Source organism: Vombatus ursinus, unplaced genomic scaffold (assembly GCF_900497805.2).
Source record: "Vombatus ursinus unplaced genomic scaffold, bare-nosed wombat genome assembly UNPS02014817.1, whole genome shotgun sequence".
NCBI classification, from domain to species: domain Eukaryota; kingdom Metazoa; phylum Chordata; class Mammalia; order Diprotodontia; family Vombatidae; genus Vombatus; species Vombatus ursinus.
Window position 1 is genome coordinate 543,058 of NW_020954595.1, and position 24,122 is coordinate 567,179.

Sequence of the window (24,122 nt, forward strand, 5' to 3'; positions counted from 1 at the left end):
CTGGTTAGCATGCAAGGTCATTGGATATGAGTATTCTTATAAGCAAGGTGCTGTATCAGGGTGCCATATCACATCTGTGGATAGAGAAATGGCATTTAAATATAATCCAGACATTAATGGACCTTTTCCAGCCTTTTATGAATTTCCTTTTATGCATTAACACAGTGTCTGATTTTTAAAGGAATGGAAACTTTGATGCATATCATTGTAATAAGAGATTGCATAAGCCATATTTTAAAGTCTTCCCTGCATATTTAAATAAACATTTATGTCTGATAATTTTTAAAAAACTGAAAATTCAGCTATCCGTTGGATATTCGTCAAGCCATTGACTCTACCCTATGCTTCCATCATAGTAAAAAGCACAGTTGCAAGGATGTAGCCTCTGGATGAGTCTGCTGATTGATCTCAATCAATGTCAGTCAAAGTGTACTTTGCCATCAGGTACTTCTAAGTTACCAATGGCTCCATTGCAAACCATCTGAGGGGATAAGGAAGATGTTTTCTTGGCATTACTCTTCATCAAGTGAAGTCGATAGGCCTTCTGGATAATGGCAGCACATCGCTCTTCTTCCACGCGCTTCGTGGTGGTCACAATTGGTTCATATAACTTCTTGTTAGGATTGGCCTCCATGAATTTCTCTTCCATCTGACTTTTAAGGGAATCCATACCTTCTGAGTCCCCCAGAACCCTTGTGGTAAAAGCAAACAGTATATCCATGCAGTGGAGTCGATTGCCACTGACCATGGGCAGATCCATCAGTAGGAGCTGATTTCTATTTGGCTTGGCCACACGTAAGGGATCTGGCAAGGCATCAGCAAAGTCTGAGAGAGCTGAGTATTCAATGAATTGTGTTGCTTCAGGATCAAATTTTTCCCAAGTTTCATAGAATATGTCAAAGTCATCCTCACTTAAGGGATCCTCACTCTCTTCAGTGGCAGTGTTGAAGTTTTCTAAAATCACAGCAATGTACATGTTTACAACAATTAGGAAGGAGATAATGATGTAACTAACAAAGAATGTAATTGCCATGACGGAGCTCACACAGTCACTACCTGGTTTAGAGTCATTTTTAGGACAAGAACTTTCTGGGTTACAAGATGAATTTTCGGAATTACAAGAATCTGGGTTACAAGTTGAATATTTTGAACTCAACATAGGACTTAAGAGGGCATCCCAACCTGCTGATGTAGTGATTTGGAAGAGACAGAGCATGCTGTTGCCAAAGGTTTGAAAGTTGAACATGTCATCAATCCCTGCCTCATATTTCACCTGGGAAAAATTAGTCATACCAATAATGGCATAGATAAACATGACCAGAAAGAGCAAAAGTCCAATGTTGAATAGGGAAGGAAGTGACATCATCAATGCAAAAAGAAGAGTCCGGATTCCTTTAGCTGCTCGAACAAGTCTGAGTATGCGGCCAATCCGAGCCAAGCGAATGACTCTGAAGAGTACAGGAGGGAATGGAATTGCCTTACTCGATTCCAGTAGAGAAACCATAAGGCCTTCAGAAAAAAATAAAATAATTAATTTTCCAGAAAACATTCTGAATTCATATGAATATGGAACCTTTTCTAGCTGCAAATTTTGTTTTACTTTTGTATTTTCAGGGAAGTGTTGGGCCCTGTCCCTAAAAGGCATTTTGAAGAAGTGAAATTATCGACAATTTAAAAGATAGCATTTGAAGTAAAAAGGTTGATTTTGAAATGTCCTTAAATGTTAACAATTTTGGTTTGGGTTTGTGTGAGCCTAAAAAATGGGCCTTTTTTCAAAATGTTGGATAGAATTTGAGAGCTAGGAAGCAGATGATTACTTATTAGTGCAGCTTTGAATGGCCTCTCGAGGACAGGGTTGTAATCTCATTGCCTTCTCAAGGATCCTTTGAGTCTGTGGTTAACCTTAGAGATGAGAGCATGAAAGCAAATATAAAGAGTGGACTCCATTAGAAAAAAAAGTTCCTTGTATCTTCTGGTGACACAGACCAGGGATCATAGATTTTCTTCGGATTTGGATTCTTATTCTGGCTTTTTCAGTCAGTCAAGAAACATTTACTCAATGTCTACATGCACCAGGCACTGTGCTAAGCACTGGAGATACAAAGAAGGGCAAAAGGCAGTCTTTGGGCTTGAGGAGCTCAGTTCAGTCTAATGGGGGAGACAACATATGAATAATTATGGGCAAACACTTTGTATTCAGGATAAATTAGAAATAATCAATAGAGAGAAGGCCCTAGGACTAGGAGAAATTAGGAAAGGCTTCCAATAGTTGGTAGGATTTGAGTGGGGATCTGAAGGAAGCTAAGGAAGCCAGGAGGCAGAGGTGGGGCAGGAGAGAGTTCCAGGCATGGGAGACAGCCAGAGAAAATGTCTGGAGCCCAAAGACAGAGTGTTTTATTCATGGAATGTCCATGAGGCTAATGTCACTAAATCAAACAGTTGGTGAGTAAGGTATAAGAAGCCTAGAAAGTTAGGAGGGGCCTAGGTTATGTAGGATTTTGAATGCTAAACAGTATTTTATATTTGATCCCGGGGGCAAAGGGAAATAATTGGAGTTTAGTGAGTAGGATGGAGTGACATGGTTGGACCTGCACTTTAGGAAAATCAGTTTGGTGGCTGAGTAGAGGATGGATTGGAATGAGGAGATCCTCAAGCCAGGCAGACCCACCAGGAGACTATTGCAGTAGTCCGGGCATGAGGAGATGAGGGTCTGCATCAGTAGGGTGGCAGCATCAGAAAAGAAAAGGAGCATATCTGAGAGGCGCTGCAGAGGCAAAATCGACAGGAATTGGCATTTGATCAGCTATGGAGGTGAGGGAGTGAGGTGTCAAGGAGGACGCTTTCTTCTTCAAAAATAGCAAAAAAAAAAAAAAAAACCAGGGTTCAAACCCCAGATTTGCTACTAGATTTGTAACTAGACATGATCACAAAACTAGCTAATGGCTAAACCACTATGAGCTATGTGATTATGGCATTTATCCTTTCAGCCTCAATGTCTTCATTTGTGGAATTGGGAAGAAAGTATTTGTCCTATTTCACAGGGGGGACAGTGTTTGTAAATACTAAAGTCAACATTAATGTGGGTTCTTATTCACATTAATGATAAATGATGATGATGATGATGATAATGATAATAGCATAGGGCATTTTATGGTTTTTTCTTATAGATTCACCACTCCCCCACACAATATGACGAGGACAAAGAGGAGAAGCTCCTCTGCTCTGCAGACTCGGGGCCATTTCTGGTGTTCCAGTTCAGTGCTGAAGGCTTTGGCCCTTTGGGGTGACAGGACACACCCTAAGTGGCCCCTTGGTCCTCTCTCAGTCTAAAAGAAAAGACATTTTTTTTTCTCTTTTCCTTCCTCTCTCTGGTACTTTCTATCCGTGGGGGATGGGAGGGCCCAAGGGATCATCCAGAGTTCGTTGCCTTATCCCATAGCACCAAACCCTGGAATCTGAGTCAGAACACACAAGGCCCATCAGGAGTGTGCAAGGCTCTTACAGGTAGGGAGAGGGGAGAATTTCTGTCATTATGCAAGAAAATAAATATTGGTGTGATTAAAGGCCATTAGCAATGTAAATGTGAAGTTACCAACTTAGACTCCTGAGAAACAGAATGAGGAAAACAACGAAGCCCCTTGAGTCTAAGACATTCAGAACGGGTAAGAATTTGACTTTAATGAGCAGAAAGAGGTTAGGAAGAAGCTCATCGGAGTTCTGGGTTGGCTTATCCTGCCCTTGCCACGTCAGGGGCAACTCTCCTAAGGGCGCTAAATGTTTCTGTTAAGTTTGGGAAGGCAGGAAGAGCTGAACTGTGACTTTGGATCCCAGCACTCCACAATACGTGTTTATCCTTCTGCTTGGCCAGAATGTTTTTCTTTGTTTCATTTTATTTGAAGATCGGTTGTTACTGTGTCTTTATCATGTGACTATAGTGTCTCACATCGCAAGCTCCTAGATGGTGGGGAGACCCATGTCTGTTGACACTGAGCTGGATTTTTTTTTTATACTATGTCCTCTCCCCTGCCCCAGCCCCACCCAAGTGTAAGTGAATTTTCCCACCTTGGTCTCATGTAGCACTTTGGGTCTCTCTGATGCATTCGTTGAGATCGGTTATTCCAAACCTTCTCCCACAGGTTGGACAAGATGTCAGAGGTACCATTTGACTGATTCTAAAATTCTCTAAGCCCTCAATACTACTCCATATCCCCTTACTTTTAACATATGACCTTGTCTCCTACTTTACTGGGAAGATTTAGGGTTATCTAATTTGAGAAGTCTCTGCTTCATTCAAATCCTGGATCTTGGAGGATGATTTGACCTTCAGCGAGTCACCTCATTTTTCTGGTCCTCAGTTTCCTCACATGTAAAATGAGGAAGGTGAAATTTCCAGCTCTAAATCTATGATTCAAACTACTTAGCCTGTCATTCACACTCTCCATAACCTGACACCTCTCTACTTTTTCCTGAAGCTCGCCTTGAAGGTCTCCTATATTCAAGGCCAAGGGGATGACTCACCCACTACCTCTTGTTTTGTCTGGTCCCCTTCCATCTGAGTAGCTTTCATCTTTCTGCCTTCTGTGTATATTTAGACTGAACTCCCCTTCATTTCTACTTCCAAAATAGCACTTTCTCCATAAAACTTTGTCTGATGATCCCTAGCTGAAAGTCAAGTCTTCTTCATTTTACTTCTAACACTTTGGATCTCTCCTTTTTATCGATCACATTCTAAGCTATATTACATCAATTTGGGGGTCCAAGAGTATGAAGGCAGAGAGATAGATGGCACAGTGTGTAGAAGATTGGGCTTATAGTCAGGAAGACCTCAGTTCAAACCCTTTCTCTGACACCTAGCTGTGTGACCCTGGGCAAGTCATTTCACTTAATCTCTGAAACTCTTTCCTTATCTACAATATGGAGATAATAATGGTCCCTACTTCCCAGCATTGTTGTGAGGATCAATTGAGATAACATCTACAAAGTGCTTTACAAACCTTAAAGTGCTCTATAAATGCTAGATCTCATCATCCTCATCCTCATCATCCTCACCATCACCACTACCATCACCACCATCATCATCCTCATCATCCTCCTCCTCATCTTCATCCTCATCATCTCCATCATCATCATCCTCACCACCACCACCACCATCATCATCCTCGTCCTCATCATCCTCATCCTCATCCTTATTCCCATCATCTTCATCATCATCATCCTCCTCATCATCCTCACCACCACCACTACCACCATCATTATCATTAAAAAGCACAGTATTTAAGGGGATGTCGAGTCCTCAAACCTAGCAACTGTGTCACCTGGAGGACAGTTATTTGACCTCTCAGAGCTCCAGTGGCCTCATTTGTAAAGTAAGGCTAACAATACTGCTGTCCTCTGTTCTAGATGAACCATGTTTGGAATCCTCTTTCCATTCTCTGTCATATTTTATGCAGAACACAAAATAGAGTATACAGAGAAGGGGAACCAGGATGGTAAGAGACTTGGAGATCATCTCTATGAACACTAATTGAAGGAACAGAGAATGTTTGGGTTGGAGAAGACTTAGGATAGGAGTCAAATCTTCAAAGATTTGAAGGGTTGACCTATTTTAAAAGAATTAGCTTTGTTCTACTTGGCCCCAGAATTCAGAATAAGGAATAATAGGTGGGTGTTGAAAGGAAGAAAATTGAGATTTAATGTAAGAAAAAAAAAGTCCCTAGCAATTAGATTTGTCCCAAAGTGGAATGGATGGCCTGGGGAGGTGATGGGTTCTTCCTCACTAGAGAACCTTGAATGTTGACTTACTGAGGACTGTCAAGTTGCAGTCCATGTTGTAGAGGGGTTTTCAGCCACATTTAGCTTAAATTGCCTATCTCAAAGGTCCTTGTCAATGCTTAGTTTCGGGGGTACTTGAGATATCTCTTGTGACTAGTGAAAAAAGCATTTTGTAACCCTAAAAGTGCTATACTGTGGGCAAGTTTTATTATTATTGCTGCACAACTTATCTCCTCTATAAATGCTCTCTCCCCCACCTCAAATTTTCGTACATTTACTGATCCCTGTACTTGTTCTATCTCTGGTAGAATCACAACTCTTAGAGCATAGGGGCTTTTTCACATTTTATCTTTGTATCCCGTGTATGTAGCAGAGTCTATGCTCATAATAGAGCCCATAACTCATAACAGGCTTAATAACTTCTTGTTGAATTGAGTTGTTTTGTATTATAGTTATTTCTGTACGTGTCACCTCCCCCTACTGGACTTGAATTGTAAGGTTCATGGGGGTAAAGATCGTATTCTGGCTAAACTTTGATCTTACCCAGGACTTAACCATTATAGTGTTTTATACACACTAGGCCCTTAATAAATGCTTACTGAATTGAAATTTTTCACTTCATTTTGGCACCATGGACAAAACCAAATAGATGGAAATTAGGCCATAACCTCTTCCGACTTTATAGCATCAAGTGACATTCAAAAAGCTAGTCAAGTTTTCAAAATTCCATGCAGATTGATGCTAAAATGATATCGGGTATTCATAGTTTATGAAACTGTAGTTAACTTCAACGTATTTCTCAAAGCCTCTAGTTATAAACCCTGGCCACCATCTTTACTTACTAACAACGGAGAGCACCACGACCACACAATCAAATAAGTTCCAACCATTAGCAAAGTAGAATTTCCTCAGAGCAAAGATTTTCAAGAGACATTCAACTGTGAAGATGACCACAAAGACCAAGTTGAGGGCTTCCAGAAGGCGTGCCTTCTGTAAATCGGGTCCTTCAGGAGAATCTGTTTCTGCCATCATGATGATCATATTAAGGCAAATGAGAGTTATGACGAAAATGTCAAAGGCCTGGCTTGTGACCACATCAAACACAAAAGCTTGGCATTTGTTCTGAGGAAAGAAGACAAAGGAGAGATCAATATAAGTTATAGGAATCATCACATGGGCAACATAAGTGAAACACCCACTAGTAGTCTTTCCTCTAAACTACCAGGATGGAATTCAAAGGGGAAAATGGTTTTGTCTTTCCAAAGGACACTTTGGAAATATTTCGGTGGATCTATAGTCTGCATATTATGGGAAATCTAGTCACTGGTGTATGGTGATTCATGAAACTTGAGAAATAAAATCTGGTCATTTTTTGAGGTTCAATCATGATAGCCCAAATGTCATTCTGAGATCTCATTTTACAATCAATACACAGTGGATCCAACAGGTTGAATGGTAGAGTTACCTCCATTCAGTGGGATCTTTTTCACTAGCATTAATGGGCCTTATTGTCAACAATTATTGTGAAACAGCCAATTCCCTCTCATTGGGGTAAAGGTAGGTAATCCCAAAAAACCCAGCATGCATTTCCTATTCCTCTACTACTGTTTTTGTTTTGTTTTGTTTTACCAGAAACCTAGACAGACCATACCCCTTTAAATGGCTCTCTTTCCTCTCAGGGTCCTTTTTGTTGTACCGAATGACTGAACTAGATGTTCTATAGACATTTGAAATTCAACTTGCTCATAAGAGGACTCATCTTTCCTTCCAAACTCCTCTTTCTACCAAACTTCACTTTTTATGTCAAAGGTACCACCAATCCCCCCCAGTCTCAAGTTTGTAACCTTGGCATTACCCTTGCCTCTTCACTTTCCCTCACCCCACACATCCAGTCATCTATAAACATTGCCATTTCTGCCTCCACACCATCTCTGCCATCTCTCCCCTTCTTTCCACTAAAGTCCAGGCCCTCATCATCTTTTTCCTGGACTACTGCAATTACCTCTTAGTTGGTCTCTCTTCCCAAGTCTATCCCTATTCCAGTCCTTCCTCCACACAACTGCCCAAATGATTTTCCTGAAGAAAAGTCTGACCAGGTCATTCCTCAACCAATGGATTTCTACTGCTTCTAAGATAAATATAAACTTTTCTGTTTGGCCTTTAACAACCTGGCCCCCAATGTCCCTTTCAGCCTCACTGTACATTACCCCCTCTCCTATTCTCTCTTGTCTAGCCAAACTGGCTGTGTGGCTATTGCTCACACATCTCCCATTTTAACACTTTTGCATTCATCATTCCTCATGCCTGGAACGTACTCTCTCCTGACTCAGTTAGAGGCTTCCACTGAGGACCAGCCTCCTTCTTCCACAGTGCTGGGGTAAACAGTTTTATCTCCCCTGTCATCAGAAAGCAAGCCACCTTTGGATAGCCACTCCATTGTTGCTACGAGGTCTCCCAGAAAAGGAGGTAGGCAATCACTCCTTCATACTACATTGGCTATAATGAGAACCCATCAGGTTCTGGCTCCAGCAAGCAAAGGCTAGGGTAAGGTTTAGAATCTAGCCATAAACACTCACTAGCCATGTGGCCCTGGGCAAGTCAGTTAACCTCTGTTTCCCTTAATCCACAGGAGAAGGAAATGGCAAATCACTCCAGTATCTTTGACAAGAAAACCTCATACAGGGTCAAGAAGAGTTGGACCTGCCTGAATGCATAACAGCAAGGATTTAAAAGTGTCACTAACCACTGAACTGATGCCAGGAATTGCACTTCACCTGCCTGACTGCTGCTTTGGCTTATACCACAGCCTATTCTGCTGCCCAGTACTTCTGGGATCCACACTGGTGTGCAGACCTTTATCACTGCCCTGCTTTCCTCCAGGCTAAACTTCCCAAATCCTTTATCCAATCCTTATTTGACACAGACTTAAGGTCCCTTGACATCCTGGTTGTTTTCCTCTGGATGGTCTCTAGTTTATCAACATCCCTCTAAAACCTGGTAGCCAGAAACCAGGCCCCCAGTTCTAATCCTACCAGACTTCTAACTTATCAGACCACTAACTCTAATCCCACTACATGCCTAGCCCATTGGATCCCTAACTCAAATCCCAATTTCTGTAGCTAACCTCTTACTGCACCCCTACTGGACTTCAAACACCTAACCCTAATTATTAGATCTATAACACACTGGTCTGACCAGATTAAGGGTATTAGAGATACTACTTAAACTAAGAAGTTGGATAAAAGTTTTGAACCACTCATTTAACTGGGAAGGGAAAGACAGGTCAAAAGAGAGGGAAAGTAGATAAATGAATACATAAGAAGAAAGATAAAGTATCAATTTAATTAAATTTGAGGAATTTACATGTCTAACAATCAAAATTTTAAGTGTGAATAGATTAAACAATCTCATTAATGAAAGAGTGGCATAATGGATAAGAAAAAAACTCAACAATTTGACACAAAGAATCTAAAAATAAAAGTATTTATAAGTTGAAAACAAGAGGATGAAACAAAAACAATTTTCACAAAAGGTGATTTGAAAAAAGGAGGAGTTGCAACCTTGATAACAGGCAAAGCAAAAATAAATACTGACAATTTCAAGAGCATTAACAAAGAAACCACCTCATGCTCAAATGTATCATAGACATTGAAATAATATTAATACTAAAGATGTAAGAACACAATGGCATAAAACCCAAATTCATAAAGATAAGGTTAACTGAATTGAAAAAAAGATATAGAGAGTAACACAATAATTATAAAAGACTTTTATGTTCCGTTCTCAGAGCTGGATAAATTCAAAAGAAAGATTTTTTTTTCAAAAGGAAAATATATAGCTGAACAAAGTTTGTAGAAGTTAGATATGGAATAATTTTGGTCTTCTGAAATGGAATATTAAAGAAAATTCATGTATCTCAGCACCACTCAACACTTTTACAAAAATTAACTGATGGAAGGAAAGTTCAAAAAGATAGAATTTTTGAGGAGAACTAGAGGAGAGAAATGTCACAAAAACCCAGCTAGGAAAGAGTATTTAGGAGGATAGGGTGGTCAGTAGTGTCAAATGCTGAAGAGCGGTCAAGAAGGATGAAGAATGAGATCATTCAAATAGATTTGGCAATTAAGATATCATTGGTGACTTTGGAGAGGGCAATTTCATTTGAGTAATGAGGTCAGAAGTTAGATTTCAATGCAGAGTAAAAGAGAGAGTGAACAGATAGGAAGTTAAGACAATAGGTATAGGTAGCTTTTTCAAGATAGACAACAGGTTATGAACTGTGGGTAGCAGGGAAAGGAAGCGGCCCTCCCGTCAAAAAGCCCAGGTGGAAGACAAAGAGTAGCTGAGCAGAGACATCCAACAGTGAGCAGAGCAATGACTTAGTCAGAGGTCACCAGCATCTCTACAGCACTGGAGACAGGTCAGCCTAGTCAAGAGGGTTTTTTGGTGTGTGTTACTTTCCTGTGTGTGTCCTCTGGCCATGCACGTTCATAACATTTATGTCTGCTCTCCCAGGGCTAGTGTGGCAATGGAGGGGGAAAACATCCACTTCTGTGTACAGGGGAGATCTTTCTTGCCTTTTATTTCATTCTACTGTTTGAGTGGCTAGCTCTTCTTTAAATGAATGCACCCTCTGCTTGATCTAATAAAAGAACTACATTGTTGGAGAATTCATGGATACTGTCCCCTAAAATGACTTTAACCTGAAGTCACTTTCTGGAATCCCAAATGTGATGGAGGCTCCCTGGAGTTACATTAATATTAAAATTTATACTCTATCTGGAATTTATTCAACAAATGTATGAATGGGTGATTAAAGAAATGAATGTGTTAAATAGTAAAAGTGAATGCAAATACAGTTATAAGTTAGGGCAACTCATATAAAACAAGATCATAAGTTTAATTCATCACCATTTCCTGAGTATCAATCAATCAAGTGACAAACATTTATTAAGTATCTATTATGTGCCAAGCATTGTGCTAAGCACTAGGGATACAAAAAGAGGCAAAAGACAGTGTCTATAACTACCTGCTAAACCATCTTTGGAAAATAAATTGCTGCCTAGACTCTGTTTAACTTTAATGTTCAAAACCTTTATTTTAAAGATTATAGACAAAAAGAGATCATCATGAGAGCATAACATTTATGAATTTATCTCTGCCTGTAATTTGAAGTAGATCATCTTACATTGCTGCTCCTTCTCTACCCCCACCAATTAGCCCTTGAGGTAAGATAACTATGGAAAGATAAATCAGAGAAAGAAAACTATAGATCATTATCTCTGATGAATATCAATACAAAAATATTGAATAAAATATTAGCATGACTTGAAGGAATATCCAGCAAAGAAAACTGAGAAGGAGCAGTCCAACAAGACAGGAGAAGTACCAGAAGAGGCTGATGTCTTGAAAAGAAAGGAGAGAGTATATAGGAGAAGAGAGTGACCAACAGTGACAAAGACTATAGAGAGGGTTAAGAAGGATGTGGATTGAATAAAGACCCTCAGAGCTGGTGATTAAGAGATGATAGGTAACTTTGGAAAGTTTTGCTTGAATGATGAGATCAGAAGCAGACTGCAGAAGGGTTAGAATTGAGTGAGAGGAGAGGACATGGAGGTACTAGTATAGATGGTACGAAGGGAGGCATGAGGCATACAAATAAAAGAATGAAACAATCCCTATTCACAGGGAGCTTCCACGGGGGAGAACAAATATAAATACAAACTAGCTACATATAAGATAGTTTGGGAGGGAGTAAACCAGAAGGTGGGCTGATATGGAAAGGCTTCATGTAGAAGGAAACGCTTGAGCTGTTTCTTGAAGGAAGAGAGTGATTCTGTGAGGCAGAGGTGAGGAGGGAGTACGTTCCAGGTATGATGGAAGGCCAGATATAAAGGGAAATGTCTAAAATATATGCGAACAAGATTTGTCAGATGAATGGTGAAGGGTCCTCTATGAGGGAAAATCAAGGGATCAACAACGATATGAAAAATGATTCAAATCACTCACAATAAGAGAAATGTGGGCCCAAATTCCACTTCATTCATATCAGATTGGCAAATATTACCTAAAGGGGAAATGGTCATTGTTGGAGGGAGCTGCACAAGGACAGGCACACTGATACACTGTTGATTGGGTTATAAAATGGTCCAAACACACAAACTGAGGCACAGGAATATAACAAAGAGCAGTGTGATACTGCACCTCAAAGGTCACGAAATTGCTCGTTTGCAATGACCCGGTGATAACATTTAACCCCAAAGAAATCAGAGAAAGAGGGAAAGAACCCCAATACACAAAAGTGTTTCTAGCAGCACTTTTCATCGTAGCAAAGAACTGGGAACAAAGTCCATCAATTGGGGAATGACTATAGAAGCTATGGTATATGAATGTATATAGTATATGAATGTGATAAAATTTTATTGATCTGTAAGAAATAATGAAAGGAAATGGATCTGCAGAAACCAGGTTGCACTTAAACACTTTGACACAGACTGAAATAAGCAGAACCAATAGAACCACTTATACAATAATGATGACATTATAAAGGAAAACAACTGTGAAAGACTTAAGAATGATGATGATGGAATGACCACTCACAACTCCAGAGGACTGACGATTAAGTGAGCTTTCCACCTGTTGGCAGGGGAGAGAAGAACTAGGGGTGCATCATGACACACACATTCTCAGACATAGACAACATGGAGATTTGCTTTGCTCGTGTGTGTGTGTGTAAAAATTTTTCTTGCACATATATACACATTTACATATATATTTATGTGTGTGTTTTATGTATGTTTCTTATATATATATATTATAACAGACTTGGGGAGGGGAGAATTTTAGGGGTATAAGAGGTTAGTAATAACAATATAAAAAAGAAGAAAAGGAAGTAAAGAGTGTTAATGGAACATTTAAAAAAATACAGAGAAGAAAGTAGAAGTTCATAAGGAGATGTAAATCACAAAGGCAGTGTTGGAACCACTGTTTTAAATTTAGTGTAGACTTAAAAAAGAAAAGCAAGCTATGTGTAAGAGAGATTTGTGGTTTCACGATTTTCTGCTTTGCCTTGTATTCAGAAAAAGCTCATGTTTGTTAAGTTCATAATAATAAGAAATATTTTTTAAAAAATTCATTCATTCACCCTTGGCTGAGGTCTTCCTGTGATACTTCACAGTGTGATGAAGGTGGCTTTGGCTTCTCGCAGGCCAGGTCAGCAGAGTGCCAGTTTATTCACACTCTAACAGATATAAGCTCAGAACCAGACTATGTGATTGGCAGAAGTTAATTCATATCAGCTTTAGGTGATAAGCTTTTCAGCCACAACAATTCTCAAAAACCACCCACCCAGTTGCAACAGAATCATTACAATCTACCTCAGAGGAGGGAGGGCCCATGTCTACCAGCTCATGGATATTGAAGTAATGAAGGAGGTGTCTTACAAAGAAATCATAGCATTTCATAAACTTAATTTTGTCCCCTATCTAAGGTAAGTTTATTAATAACAACTCAGTTGATCTCACCAAAGGCCTTGGAATAGGTTTTTGAGGCCTCTTTGATCCCAGTTTTTTCATTGCATTATAATATTTTTTCTGCTCCTCTGTCATGAAGATATCTTGGCCACCTAAGTACATTGGAAAGATATTGTTATTCCTTTCTGTGTCCCTTATGGGATACCATCTGAAGTTTCAGAAATGAAGCTTTGCATTTCTATAATTTTCTATCAACAGAAAGCCACATGGGACAGACCAGAAGACTGTCTTGCAAAGTTAAGGAAGGTTATTCATTGATAACTGATTTTCATCCTAACCAAGGATAGAACAATAAAAATTACATCTATAATGCTTAATAGATATGAAGATGACATTTTTGGTAGTCAGGCCTATCTTTTGGGAAGAAAGCAATCTTTTTCAAACTCTTTATCACATCTTTATTAAAATCTAAAGACAATTATAATATATCTAAATGGTTTAAAATCTCCATGAAAACAGGGAGATGGACCAGATGACCTCGTACAGGTTTACAAATAACTTGCTCCTTGACAATTAAGATAAATAAACATTCCCAAAGGCAAGTGAGGGAACCTTGGACTCTGCTACAATGACTGTCTTTAGCAAGAGGAGAGTTCTCAGTCTGAAAAATAGTCTTGGGACAGCTATGCCAAGAAGCTGCAGGGCAGCTAGGTGGTGCAGTGGATAGAGTACTGCCCTGGAGTTCAGGAGGACCTGAGTTCAAATCCAGCCCCAGACACTTACTAGGTGTGTGACCCTGGGCAAGTCCCAACCCCAATTGCCTCAAAATAAAAAAGGCTATGAGGAGGTCTTGAAGTCATTCTTACTCTTGCATTTTGTACTTTCTGAAGGCCCTCACTAATGGTATTGCAAAAGGATGGAGAAGATGGGTGGGAAAGATGTTGTAGTTCCAAATTAGAAGAATGATTTTGTTTTCCAAGGATATCTCTAGCAGAGGGAATGTGGAAGTAGTCTATCTGGAAGAGAGCTCTCAGACACTCTCAGAGAGAAACATGAGTGATGGTGACAAATCCATGCACTATGCTGTTTGCCTTGATGCCCCAAATGATTTCATTCAAAAGGCTCTTCTAATCTGGCCTTAGGAACTTCAATTTGGGGTGAATAGAGGGAAATGGGGAGTGTTTATAACACAGCCCCAAGTCATGTCTCTGAGGCTTGTTTGATGGAAGGCCAGTTTTATTTCATTGCCTCATTTGTTCCTAAATAACTAAGGAAACCTGAAAAACTATGAAAATGCAAACAAGTAACGTGAATATACACCATGGTGAGGTTATCGTCAGTTATGAAGTCACTGCAATAAAGTCCTTTGGGGCAAAAGGAGCGAAGAGAAGAGGGAGGGGAGGAGAGGAGAGTAGAGGAGAGACAAAGGGACAGTTAACATTCCTAAGAGACCTAAATTCCAGAGTCTCTTTCAGCATGTTGCCCCCTTATTAGTGGAAGGGGACAATTTGGAACCTTTTCTAGGACAGAGGCGGTGCACTGTAGGGTTAGTTCTCATTCAGATGGTGAAATCCTTAATGCCCTCCATCTATGGTAATCCATAGAAAGCATGTAGGATGGCACCACAGACAATCATTGGTGATCTTTGGGCATGGAGATGAGTGGACCCAGGACTAGGAGAAGGTAAGGCAGGCAGCCACCTAGGGTATAACACACAAGAGGATGCAACAGGGGGTACTTTCCAACATTATCAATGTAAATAATTTTAAGTCCAGAAATTCTCTTCTCCACAGCATGGAAATATGGGTTTTATGACATCAAATCCCATGTGTTACAATGACAAGACTACCAGACCCAAGAACTTGAACTCTGCTTTCATTGTTACAGGGGACCTCCCCTATATGGAAACTCCCTCTGCCAAAACAGGTCATCACTTTCTTTGTATCTTATAGTCTTGAAAGTTGCCCAGAGCATTGAGATATTAAGTGACTCACTCTGAGTCACACAGTCAGAGTATTTGCTAGGGTAGGGTCATGAATCCTAGGCGTTTCTGGCTCAAAAGTTGGCTCTTGATATGACATGCTGACAGTAACACAGTAGCACAATATTCACTTCCCGATTAAGGATTGCAAATGCTTTACCCTGGCCCTGGGGATGAGGATTTTCTCTCTGCAAAAGGTGCAGAACAAGCCAGGACATTTAGGATACTTATCTTTTTTTGCTGTTGGTTAAAGTTATCAATGATAACACCAATGAAAAGATTCAATGTGAAGAATGAGCCAAAAATGATAAAAATGACGAAGTAGAGATATGCAGCTTTATTTTCCTCGAAGTTGGGCTGCTCCTCTATCTGTGGGGGTGAAAACACAGAAGAGAAAAATCATGAGGAAAAGATATATTCTCATTCTTATTGCCTTATTCAAGGACCATGATAATATCTCAGTTAAAACCACTCAGTTGCATCATGTAATATCAGAAAATATCCTAAATCACTGCTATATTACATTTAGATTATTATGGGCTATTTAACCCCAACAGAGAGCACTGGTCTACATTGCTATCATAGGACACATTATTTTTCATTTTAAAAATGTATTATTTATTCATTTTTAACATTCTTTTCTTTTTAAATTTTGAGTTCTGCATTCTTTCCTTCCTTCCTTCCCTCCCATTCCCTCTCATTCATTGAGAAGACAAGCGATATGATATCAATTACAGCAAACTTGTGAAATCACAGAAAACATTTCTATATCAGCCATATCACAAAAAAGCAAGAAAAATAAGGCAAGAAAATTATACTTCAATTTGCACTCAGAGTTCATCAGTTCTCTGTCTGGAGGTGGATAGCATTTTTTCATCATGACTCCTTTGGAATTGTCTTCGATCATTGTATTGATCAGAGTAGCCAAGTCTTTCATAGTTGATGATCATTACAGTATTGCAGTTACTGAGCACAGTGATCTCTGGGTTCTTGCATCAGTTCATATAAGTCTTATTATGGTTTTTTTTTCCTGAAAGTATCCCTTGTCATTTCTTATTGCATAATAGTAGCCCATCACAATCATAAGCTACAACTTGTTCAGCCATTCCCCAATTGATGAATATCCCCTCAATTTCCAATTTTCTGTCAGCACAAAAAGAACTGCTATAAGCATTTTTTGCACATACAGGTCATTTTCCTTGTTCTTTGATCGCTTTGGGGTATAGACATAGTAGCAGTATTGCTGGGTCAAAGGATGTACACAGTTTTATCACTCTTTGGGCAGAGCTCTAAATTGTTCTGCAGAATGATTAGACCAGTTCCCAACTCCACCAAGTTTATTAGTCTACCTATTTTCCCTCACCTGCTCCATCATTTGTCATTTCTGATAGGTGTGAGGTGGTACTTCATAGCTGTTTTAATTTGCATTTCTTTAATCAATAGTGATTTAGAGCATTTTTCATATAATTATAAATAGTTTTGATTTCTTCTTCTAAAAACCGCCTGTTCACATATTTTGATCATTTATCAATTAGGAACTGGCTCTTATTTTTATAAATTTGACTCAGTTCCCTATATGAGAAATGAAGCCTTTATCAGAGAAATTTGCCCTTAAAATTTTTATATTACTTCATTGTCTATGATACTTTTGGAAAAATGTAGTTTCCCTGCTTATCTCTTTTAATTAGGTCTATTTTTGACTTTTGCTTTGTCTGAGATCATAACTGTTACATCTGCTTTTTTACTTCAAATGAAGCAAATTAGATTCTCCTCCAGACCTTTATTTGAACTCTTTTTGTGTGTCTTTATGCTTCAAGTCTGTCTCTTGTACACAACATATTGTTGGATTCGGGTTTTTGAATCCATTCTGCTGTCTTCTGTTTCATGGGTGAGTTCATCCTATTCACATTCACAGTTATGATTACTAACTGTATATTTCCCTCCATCCTATTTTCTTCTCTCTCTCTCTCTCCCCCTCCCCTCCTCCTCCTCCTCCTCCTCCTCCTCCTTCTCCTAAGTCTGTTTTGCTTCTGATTACTGACTCCTTTAATCTACCCTCCTTTTTATCATCTCCCCCCATATCTCTTATTCACTTACCCTCCTATTTTCCTATTGGGTAAGATAGATTTCGATATCCAACTGAGTGTGTATACATATTCTTCCCTTTTTGAACCAATTCCAATGACAGTCAGGTTCAATCATTGCCCACTGCATCATTTTCCCCTCCACTATAAAAGGCTCTTTGTGTGCTTCTTTTATGTGAGAAAGTTTTCCCCATTCTACCTCTCTCTCCCCCCTTCTTCCCATGCATCCCTCTTTCTCACTTCATTTTTATTTAGAAATGGACTCACATTCATGCCCTCTGTCTCTATAGAGTCCTTTTAACTTCCCTGATAATGATAAAGTTCTTAGGAGTTACATGTACCATCTTTCCACATAGGAATGTAAGCAATTTAACTTTATTGAATCTCTTATGATTACTCTTTCATGTTCACCTTCATATGCTTCTCTTGAGTCTTCTCTTTGAATGTCAATTTTTCTACTCAGCTCTGGTCTTTTCATGAGGAATACTTGAAAGTCTTCTATTTCATTAAATATCCATCTTCCCCAAAGGATTATACTTCATTTTGCTGGGTAGGTTATTCTTGGTTGTAATCGTAGCTCCTTTCCCTTTGAGAATATCATATTCCAGGCCCTCCACTCTTTTAACATGGAAACTGCTAAATCTTGTATGATCATGACTGTGGCTTGTTTCTGCCTGACATTTCTTTTTGGTTGCTTGAAGTATTTTCTCCTTGACCTGAGAGCTCTGAAAATTGGCTATAATATTCTTGGGAGTTTTCATTTTGGGATCTCTTTCAGGAAGTGATTGGTGGATTCTTTCAATTTCTATTTTACTGTCCGGATCTAGGATATCAGGGCCATCTTCCTTGGTAATTTCTTGAAAGGTGATGTCTAGGATCTTTTTTAATCATGGCTTTCAAGTAGTTCATCAATTCTTAAACTACCTCTCCTTGATCTGTTTTCCAGGTCAGTTGTTTTTCCAATGAGATTTTCTTTTACTTTTTTATTCTTTTGACTTTGTTTTATTATTTCTTCATGTCTTGTGGGCATCTCATGGACAAGCTTCCACTTACCCAATTCTAATTTTTAAGGAATTGTTTTCTTAGTGAGCTTTTGTATCTCTTTTTCCATTTGTTCTATTCTTCTTTTTAAGGATTTCTTTTCTTCAATGAATTTTTGTGCCTCTTTTACCATTAGGTCAATTTTATTTTTTAGGTGTAATTTTCTTTAGTGTATTTTTTCACCTCTTTTATTAAGCTGTTAATATTGTTTTCATAATTTTCTTGTATCACTCTCATTTCTTTTCCAAAATTTTCATCTACTTCTCATTTCTTGCTTTAACTCTTCCAGGAATTCTTATTGAGCTTAGGACCAATTAGCATTTTTCCTTGAGGCTTTGCTTGTAGTTATTTTATTATTATTGTCTTCATCTGAGTTTATGTCTTGGTCTTCCCTGCCACCGTAGTAGCTTTTATGGTCAAGTTCTTTTGTTAGCTCATTTTCCTAGCTTATTTCTTGACTTTGAATGTTATGTTGAAGTTGGGCTCTGCTCACCTGAAGGTGGGGAGACACTGTCCTAGGCCTTTGGCTTTTTTGTGCTACTGCTTTCAGAGCTAGTACTGGGTTTTTACAAGTTTTCATTGCTTCCAAAGTGGTTTGATCCAGGGCAAGGTGTGGTCACTGCTCTTCTGGTCTGATCTTTACCTTGCTCTCCTGCAGCCATAAGTGCTAGTGCTTCTCTCCACCTTGGAATTAGAACCAGGGCACCTGCTCCCTTGTGACTAACAGTGCTCTTCTTCACCCTGGAACCATGACCCAGAGCTACTTATAGGCAATATAATGGCTAATCAGTGCCAGCTGCACCCAGTGCCGGCAAAGGGTTTCCTGTAACCTGTTTCTGATCAGTCATCCAACCCCCTTATGGTCTCAGGCTGAGAGCTCCCAGAGATGCTGCTGCTGCTGCCACCTCCAAAGCCCACAGCTGGTGCTCCTGTCACATTCTGGGCTGACTCCCACCCCAGTGTTACAGACTTCTCCTGACTTTCTAAGTTGCCTTGGGCTGTAAAATGTTTCACTCTGACCTTTCATTGGCTCTGCTACTCCAAAATTTGATTTAAGGTGCTACTTTTAAGTTGTTTGGAGTGAAATGTTGGGAGAGTTCAGCCAGGTGGCTGCCTCTAATCTTCCATCTTGGCTCTGCCCCCACATCCAACTTTAAGAACCAGCATGTGACAGGGTGATGAGCCCTGGAATTGGTGTTAGGAGACTTTAGTTTAATTCCTAGCTCTAACAATTATCAGCTATGTGATCATGGATAAGTTGCTTTACTTGAGTCAGAATTTCTTTGTCTATAAAAAAGGGATAACCATCCCTGGACTGATTTTCTCACTGAGTGGTTGTTACCAGCACCAGCAAGCAAAAAACACACAAAAATCTCACAAAAAGTGAGATATTAATATTAACAACAATTTAGACATTGTAGGAAGCTGAGACTGAACACAGCTTGGTCAGACCTCATCTTCCTTGCCTCAAACTTCAGACATTATTGTTAAAGATCTTTTCTGGAAGGACTCAAAGATCAACATGACTACACTTAAGTGGTATGAGTTCATTTTCCTAAAACCGTCTTCTCACAGCCCATCCATAAGTTGGTCTTTCACTTTCAAAGACAGTAATGATTCTGATATTAGAATCATTAGGAGAGTCCATTTTTAGACAGATACAATGTCTGAAAACTTAGTGTATATAAACTACGTCAGACACACATGGACTTCAAGGACCTCCTAAGGAGAGAAAAAACAGTTGTGTGTGGGGGGCGGTGTTTGCATGTGTGCATTTGGTGAGGCAGAGTGGAAGGAGGCAGGAGATAAAGTTTCTGGTCTCAACTCTGTCTCTGGCTTGCTATGTGACCTGGGGTAATTCTTTACTTCTCTGGATCTGGATTTTTTCTTCTATAATATTAGGGATGGACATGGTCCTTTCCAGCTCTGGGTAAATCAATGATGTTAATCTATTTTGGTTCACAACTCTGACTTCTATTTCTCTATCTTCCTGGGGCATGAGCTTATTTCCTGAGCCCTCAGCATCTATGACTCTGGAGCTAAGCAGGGAGAAAGAGATTCAGGGGGAAATACTCCATCTTTCTGATTCCTAGCAGTAGAAATACTAGAAGCTCTCTTACTGAGAGATCAAGTTTCCCAGTATTCTGCACCCAAATCAAACAGCTAAGGAAACATCTGTGCTGGCCACCCACTTCTATTGGAGTAGATTTCCTCCCTTACGGGTATTTTTTAGGCTGCCAAACAGTGACCTCTCTGATCATAGCAATATGTCCCCTCCAATATGATCTAAAATACCCTGTTGAGATTACCCAGTTACTTTCAGAGATAACCCAAAAATTTACTCAGTATCTCCAACTTACGTCTCTTGAATCTACAGCTGCATACATAATGTCCATCCAACCTTTAAATGTTGCCTGGAGCAAAAGAACAAAAGTAAACATTGCTATACAGTATTTTTCCAGGAATGAAATATAAACAACATCAATAGACATTATTATACATTCATATACAAGGGACTATGAGAAATTAAGAGTATAGAAAACTTCCTGAGCCTCAAGGTGTTTATAATTCAAATTAAAGGAAAACTTCAAGAACAAAAATCATGGAATTTGAGTTGGACAAGACCTGAATGGTCATCAATTTCAACCCATACATGAAAGAAATCCCTACTATAATATTCCTGAACAGTGGTCGTCTAGCCTCCATTTGAAGATCCCCAAAGAGAAGAGAACCTATAACCTCCCCAAGCAGGTCAATGCTATTTTTGATGGTCTGAAGTGTTAAGAAGTGTCTCCCAATGTTAAGCATATATTGATCTTTTACTGTTATTACTTATTTCTTCTGGTCCTACTGTCCAGAACCAAACAGTACAAACCCATTTCCATCTCAACACGGCAGATCTTCAACTACACAGACATAGTTATTTGATCACTCATGATTTCTTTCTCCCAACTAAACATTCTGGTCCTCACATGACATAGACTCAAGGCCCAGAAGAAGGCAAGGAATGAGACAGGGGAAGAAATTGCAGAGATCAGAAGTAAGTTGGCAAAGAAGGAAGAACTCCTTGAAGAAAACAGACAAGTGGCTAGAAGCCTTCCCAGTTTCAGGACTCAACATTCTAGAGACTGGGAGGGAAATTGAGAATGGTGAGGAAAAGGCAAATAAAAAAAAACAAAAGCAGGATTATGAGGATGAGAAAAATTCTGAGGAGCTCTACAGATTGCCTAGGAGAAAGATAAAGAAAAAGCCTTTATACTCAGAAAAGAACTTCATAATAAAGAGACTCATTCCAGCGAATAAAAAAAGGAAAGAAAAGGCCCAGAAAAGGTCTATTAGAGAGAACTAAATGAAGACAAAGGATTAGGGTCAAGTCCCAGTACTGCTGGCCCATGTGATATATATGGGCTGTTGAATCCACATGGGGTCCAGAACATAGGCAGGGAACTGACTCCCCCTCAAAACCCACCCTCCATCAGGACAACAATTCACACCAAAAAAATACCTGCCATTTAAATATGTGAGTGTTACATGACCATCTAGTGTGAAGTTCAATGGTATGGAGAAACTAGCTCTCCAAAGTGAGTTGGGGCTTGGTATCACTGCCTTGATACACTGCATAAAATGAGAATGAGGCTCCAGAGGGAGATAGGCAGTTGAACCTCAAGGACAAAATAGCAGTAATCCAGGAAGAGGCTACATTTGAGATACAGGTGCTCATCATTAGTAGTCACAGACCTGATATGTAATGAGGAAGAAGCATTCATAGAGTGGCAAAGTGTTACCCTTACAATATGGCAGAAGTCCTACTGCTTGGCAGCCCCAGGACTTCCAGATGTCCAGTGATGTTTGGTCTGAAAAGGCAAAAGTATTGTCTATCTGGTGAAAACTTCTACAGGAAACAGGATGGTCTTTCCATGTTGACCATCCTAGTTAAGGAAGACGTTGGGTTATTCGTATCTGGATTATTCATATCTGGTGCCAAAGGAGGCCCAACTTATCTGAAGTGTTGTACTGCTCTAAGCCATATAACATTTTGGTTCTGGATTCTTTAAGACTAGATTGTTGGAATTCATTGAACATTGATCAAACCGTTTTAATTTCATCTGTCTTGGGTTCTCTGTCACAGTAGACTCAGACGCAGTAGGTAAGAGATCCTCAGACAGTAGAAAAGGAAACACTGACAGCCACATTGCCGCTAACAATGGAACCCAGCAATAATGGCCAGACAATGAATCTATAGCCAACTTACTTCTCTTTCATTTCTTAAACCTTAAACTATATATTCCAATTTATTTTTGTCCTTTTCTATTCCCACCTTACAGGGGCATCAACTACCCAGGTGTGTGTTCATACAGCTTGTAAGTTCTTATCGATTTCTTCCTAAACCTACTCTACATTTTCATCCTCTGCAGCAGATGGCAATGAAGTAAGTATTCATGAGTGACAATGGCCAAAAAAAATTATCAGATTAGTGATCATCCTTTTGGTGTTAATTCTCTACATATGCAACTAAACTGATCCTCTGAAAAAAGACTCAATGTATCTAGATGACTATAGTTTTTCTAGCTAGATATAAATTGGCTGAGCTTGTACTCTGCTGGCTCAACCTTCAAGAATCTCTCTCATTTTAAATATAGCAGGTACTCAAAAGTATTTTTTAAAATAAATTTTATTCAAATGTTATTTTTTACATCAACAGAATTTCTTGCCGTATCTTAACTCTACTTATCCCCTCACAGAGAGTCATTCTATATAACAAATAATATTTTAAAAAGGAAAAAAAGTAAATAATTTAGCAAAATCAATCTAAACACTGAAAAAGTATGAAAATATGTGTAATGTTCCACACCTGGGAACCTCCTATCTCAAAAAATAGTGGAGTGGGGGTGTCTTTGGGGCCATGCTTATTCTTTGTAATTTTTTTTCTCATTTTGCTATTATTTTTTCTTTTTTTACTTCTTTTATTTCTAGTTATTGTATATATTCTTTTCTTCATTCTTCATCAATTTATATAGATTTCATGTTTCTTTGTATCATGTCAGTCACTTCTTACAAGACAGCAATATTCCATTACATTCATGGACTACTCCAATTTGTTTAGCAATTTTCCAGTTGACAGGCATCTACTTTGTTTCCACTTTGTTATCATAAAAAGTGCTGCTATAAATATTATAAATAATTTAGGTATAGATGTAGATTTTCTTTTTATCAATTCCCTCTTTGAAATATAAGCACAGTATTTATTTGCTTAATGACAAATTGCTTTCCAAAATGGTTGCACTGATTCACAGGTCCACCAACAATGCAATCCTTCCAACATCAACTATTCATATCTTTTGCCAACTTTGCCATCTTTAAAGATTTTTAGAACTCTCCTATAAATCCATCAGGTTCAGGAGTTTCTTTGGTAGTTCCTTTACAGCTAAATATAATCCCTTTTTTCAGATTTAGTTATTTAAGATCCATATTTGGTCTCCTTTCAGTATGGATATTTTATATTTTTAAGGTATTCTTTCTTTTATGAACACACTTTTGGTAGCAAATAGCCGTGCATACTAGTTTAATAATTTTTTTTATTTTTTCTGTTTTTATTGTTATTTTACCATGATCATTTGAAATTTGTTGATTAAAATAGAAGAGAAAATCAACTATCTCATTGGAAAAACAACTGACCTTGAAAACAGATCAAGGAGAGATAATATAAGAATTGTTGGACCACCTCAAAGTTGTGATCAAAAAAGAGTGTAGACATCACACTTCAAAGAAGAA

At 38.9% G+C, this 24,122-nt stretch overlaps 1 protein-coding gene across 1 annotated transcript in view; it reads right to left on the reverse strand.

Annotated features, from left to right (window-relative positions):
- Window positions 1-418: 418 nt before the first annotated feature.
- The window catches only part of SCN11A (sodium voltage-gated channel alpha subunit 11), a 127,871-nt gene continuing 104,167 nt past the window's right edge, over window positions 419-24,122 (reverse strand). Inside the window, exons 23-27 of the mRNA XM_027835817.1 lie at window positions 20,707-20,764; window positions 15,453-15,590; window positions 13,296-13,396; window positions 6,615-6,894; window positions 419-1,509 (exon numbers count right to left, since the gene is read on the reverse strand). Coding sequence (XP_027691618.1) covers window positions 419-1,509; window positions 6,615-6,894; window positions 13,296-13,396; window positions 15,453-15,590; window positions 20,707-20,764 — 1,668 coding nt within the window. The remainder of the gene's footprint in view (window positions 1,510-6,614; window positions 6,895-13,295; window positions 13,397-15,452; window positions 15,591-20,706; window positions 20,765-24,122) is intronic.